Here is a 4,221-nt window from a genome sequence, read left to right as displayed (position 1 = left end):
ACTACCTCAAAAAAACAAACTGGACAGAAGTGAACTCTCTGACCTGTGTGCCTGAACTTTGTCGAAGGAGTACTATCGTCGGATAGAAGCCAAAATGACGGAGGAAGAGCTGGGCATCAGGGGCAAGAGGGAGCCGCCGAAGCTCACCACGCCGTACATCACAAAAATGGACGCCTACACACCAGGTTTACCTACTTTAATACCTCTAAGTTCAACCTCTCAATTTAAAATATTTTTCATGAAGACTTGAGTTGCAGAGCTACTGTTCTGAACACATCCGTCTTTCATTCTGGGTATCGTCACTCCTTTGCTCGGGTTCCGCCTGCTGCTCCCACGGCGCGTCATCCCATCCAATGAACTTCACATTCAATTGTGTTTTTTAGCACCAGGAAGAAGAAACTTATCTGGAGAAAAACCCAACTTGAGCAAGTGTAGGCGACAGTGGAAGGAAAAACTCCCTTTGAACAGGAAAAAAAAACAACCTCTGTAGGTGGAGTGTTAAGACGATATTCAAGCCGATAAACTGCAAACAGGAAGTTATCGATCATATTTGGATGCGTTCATGTTTTTCTTTGGAAATTCCACATTTGTTATGTTGACTTTGGGTTTTTGTCCTCAGTCTAAACTCGCAGTAAAGGTGCATTGCTTGACGTGTTTTGTTTTCCCCCCCCTGTAACGTCCAGTGGTGCACATTGAAGGCTCCCTGGGTCAAGTAGCAGTGTCCACATGTTACTCTCCTCGCCGGGCCATCGTGGCAGTTCATGCAGTCCAGACTCAGGGTCCCATTGAGGTGACTGTGTCTGAGAGACCATTTCTGTTACCGAGACGTCTCTGCCACCTTGAACCCTTTTAACAACACTTTGATCCCCTTCATAGGAGCACAAAGACACTCGACTACAGCGGTTAGAGGTGCTCAGCAAAATAGAGAAGGTAAAGCGATTTTAACTTTATCAGCTCTCGTGACGAAGGTTCATCTTCTCTGTGACGTTTGCGCCGGCTCTGCCCTGCAGCTGTTCGTCGTCCTGTTGGAAGTGGAAGAAACGGAGAGGAGAGTCGCAATCTTGCCTGAAGCGGAGGAATTAAGATCGAGGGAGAAGACTCGCGTGAAGGTGGACCACATTTACTCCCAGCTTCAGCACCACAACCCCGCGTAAGTTAGGAGCCCGCCAGACGAGGATCGTCGCAAACGTCCCAGTTGGAAGCGTTTCACAATCCGCCTCGCTCGAGTCTTCAGCAGCAAAAAAATGTCTCCCCAAATTCTCGGTGTAGAAATTCGGGAGGGGAGTTTCTTCCTTTCCTGGCCGTGCCGAAAGGCAAAAGGCTGATTGCCCGTCTGCTGCCGTTCCTCAAACAAGACTCGGCGATGCACGTCTTGAGCATCGTGACCTGCAACCTGCCAACGCTGATGAGCAGAGACGCAGAAGAGGTAGTGGTGTTTTTACAGTCCTATGTAGTTCTGCACTTTGCTGCAGCAACAAATGGTTTGCCTGTTTTTTTAATTTTTATTAGTGGTTTTTATATTCTACTGCTGCAGTTTGAGGTTTAACTTGTGGCATTGTGGTTTCATATGTTGCTATTTTGAATGCAACTCTGTATTCTATTTCTTTGTAAAGCACTGTGAATTGCCATGTGATACTTTATTTATTCCCTCGGGGGAATTTAAAACGGTGAAGTAGTTCATGTAAATAAAACAACTTGGTGGTGCTCTATAAATAAATGTGCCTTGCCTGAACCCCTGTGTCTAAGCTCAGCTCCTCCCGTACGCAGGCGTGGAAGGTGTTCTTTAATATTGTAGGAAAGTTTCTCGAGAGCACCAGCAAAGTTCCACAAGTCCCAACTTCATCATCACTAATGGTTTTCCCAGGCGCTTCCTGTGCTCTACCCGCCTCTTCGAAACGTGATCGGCACCCTGACGTTCAGTCAGCTCATCGCCGTGCTGAAAGACCTGATGTCATCGGAGTCTCTGTCCGCGTACGAGTGTCTCACGCTGGCCTGCCAGAACAGGGTCGGTGTCTTGCAAGTGTGGCCTCGCGGCTTTTGTCCGCGTCGCTCAATCAGGATTTTAAAGTTTCCCCCCCATCCCTCCCAGTTTGGACTGTCCTTGCTGTACGCGCTCCTGTCCCATGGGGAGAAGCTGCTGTCGTCGGGCGTCCCCCTGGAGCCCAGCATCGGGGACTTTGAGATCTGGTGGGACTCATTGGCGTCTTATTCACTGTAAGGTGTTTATCAGAACAGGTTGTTTTGTTTTTAATGAATCTACATGTTGAATTGTTTCAGGACTGACACGGTGTTCCAAGTAGCAGGACAGCTGTCGCAGTGCTCGCTGGCGGAGCCGCTGCTCCTGCCCTCAAACCTGCTCACCCTCTTCTGCCGCTACCTGGACAAGCGGACGGTGCATCAGCTGAAAAACAACCTGGAGTAAGTCCACCTTTTTTCTTTTTTTCCATTTTGGGAACAAATATTGAGGTGGGGAAAGAGCAACACGGCAACAACAACAAAAGGCCAACTAACAATCACACAACGCTGCAGTACACATACCTATACAGCAAATGTTGAACTGGATAAATGAATTTAAAAAATAAAGACGACAAGAGACTAGCATTTTACATAAATGACAGGGAAGACTGTCAGTAATTAAAGGTGAGTTATAATTTCTGAAGGAAGGATTACAATGGATTCCATATCTTCCAAAAGTATCAGTTTTATGGTTTAGGTCACGAGTGAGTTTGTCAAAAGGGATGAATGCAGAAATCTGTGATTACATGTTGGCTGGAGGGACCTGGGGAGATGTGTATATATATATTTTTAGCTATAACAAGACTTGTTAAAGATTTGCTATCCTTATCAAAACCTTTACTGGATTATGGTGAAGATGACGTAGAGGAGAATGTGAAATCTGTTTAGCAGTGACCTCCTGAATTTGAGAGTGAACCCCCCCCCCAAAAAAAAAGATTTGACGTTTATGACAGATTCCAGGTACCAGGGGCTGTGGAGGACAACAGGTGTAGTAGATTCAGTGAAAGAATGTGAGTTCTGTTCATGATATAGTCTATTTTGGGAAAACCTCACTGAAACTGTCCCAGTCTGTCGAACTGAACCCTTGGAAAGCAGTCGTTAGGTTGGACCGGAGGTGGATCTTTTAAATATCTCTTACACCATCCTCATTCCTGCGTAAGCCCGACCATCAATGTGATTGTCTTCCAGGTCTGCAACGGGACATCTGGCCCTTCCATCTTAACGCCCCCGAGGCGCCAGGCCGGCGACGACACTGACGAGCACCAGAGCGACAGCAGCAGAAGCACAGAATCTCCTCGGTGCTCGTTAAAACCCTTTTGTGCTCTGACCTTTTTGATTCCCGTTCCTTTCCTTCCCCCTTTCCCTTCACAGTTTTGCACTATCAAACTGTTTCCCTTTTTTTTTTCTTTTCTTTTTTTTTTCTTTTTAATTTCCTTTATCTTAATATTCTGGTTTTCCTCTCTGTGGTCTCCTGCAGGTTTCATCGGTGTGCGCTGCACTGAAATCAGAAACGTGTTTTTGTTTTAAGCCTTTCAAAACAAGTCTATCGTTTGGCCAGATTGCCGTGTCTCCACATGTGCACTCATTTATGTAATAATGGGTTTAAAAACTCAGATGATTGCGTTGCATTGGACATGGTGACCAGGCTGAGGATTGTATAGTTATTTGGTTGTACAGCTGAACTTTTAGGTTAATAATAAACATTTATTAAAGTTGTCACAGCATGGCTCCGCATAACGCCGTGCAATTTTTGGGTTGTTTGATAAAAAGGACATGCATTGTGTATACATGTATAGTTAGACTAATTAGGATGTATTGTATTATCCCTTCTCAAGTTTGAGTTGTAAAGAGGCTTTTTATTTATTGTATTGTTTTGGAAACGGTTATAATTTATCTCTCACTCTTGTACAGCACTTGCAACAAAAATAAAAAGAGATTGCTCAACTGTGTGTTCAAATTTGACAAAGTAGAGGATTAGACATTCATAGTTTTTTGTTTTTGTTAAGGGAACAATGAGTTTGTTTTAAAACCCCAATGATTGTTGATCTGCGGTCAAACGGTGTTGAAGTGATTTCTGCAGAGAAATTCCGATTTTTGTGTTTTGCTGCAGAGGAGTTTGGTTCAAACCAAACGAATTGTCTGAAAAGACGCCACTGTGTGAGATTCCTGGGAAGAATAGCAGCAAGACGTCAGACTTGTGCATTT

At 44.8% G+C, this 4,221-nt stretch overlaps 1 protein-coding gene across 1 annotated transcript in view; it reads left to right on the top strand.

Annotated features, from left to right (window-relative positions):
* patl2 (PAT1 homolog 2) overlaps positions 1–3,654 on the top strand; it is a gene marked incomplete at its 5' end in the record, with an annotated part of 7,234 nt that extends 3,580 nt beyond the window's left edge. Inside the window, 9 exons of the mRNA XM_080517480.1 lie at positions 68–185; positions 684–790; positions 877–930; positions 1,011–1,150; positions 1,270–1,426; positions 1,865–2,005; positions 2,090–2,187; positions 2,278–2,418; positions 3,205–3,654. Of these exons, the coding sequence (XP_080373606.1) occupies positions 68–185; positions 684–790; positions 877–930; positions 1,011–1,150; positions 1,270–1,426; positions 1,865–2,005; positions 2,090–2,187; positions 2,278–2,418; positions 3,205–3,238 (990 nt within the window). The 3' untranslated portion in view covers positions 3,239–3,654. The remainder of the gene's footprint in view (positions 1–67; positions 186–683; positions 791–876; positions 931–1,010; positions 1,151–1,269; positions 1,427–1,864; positions 2,006–2,089; positions 2,188–2,277; positions 2,419–3,204) is intronic.
* Between the last annotated feature and the right edge of the window lie 567 nt (positions 3,655–4,221).

The sequence above is a fragment of the Blennius ocellaris genome, assembly GCF_963422515.1.
Source record: "Blennius ocellaris genome assembly, chromosome: 21".
Taxonomy (NCBI): Eukaryota; Metazoa; Chordata; class Actinopteri; order Blenniiformes; family Blenniidae; genus Blennius; species Blennius ocellaris.
This window is presented reverse-complemented; position numbering and strand designations above follow the sequence as displayed.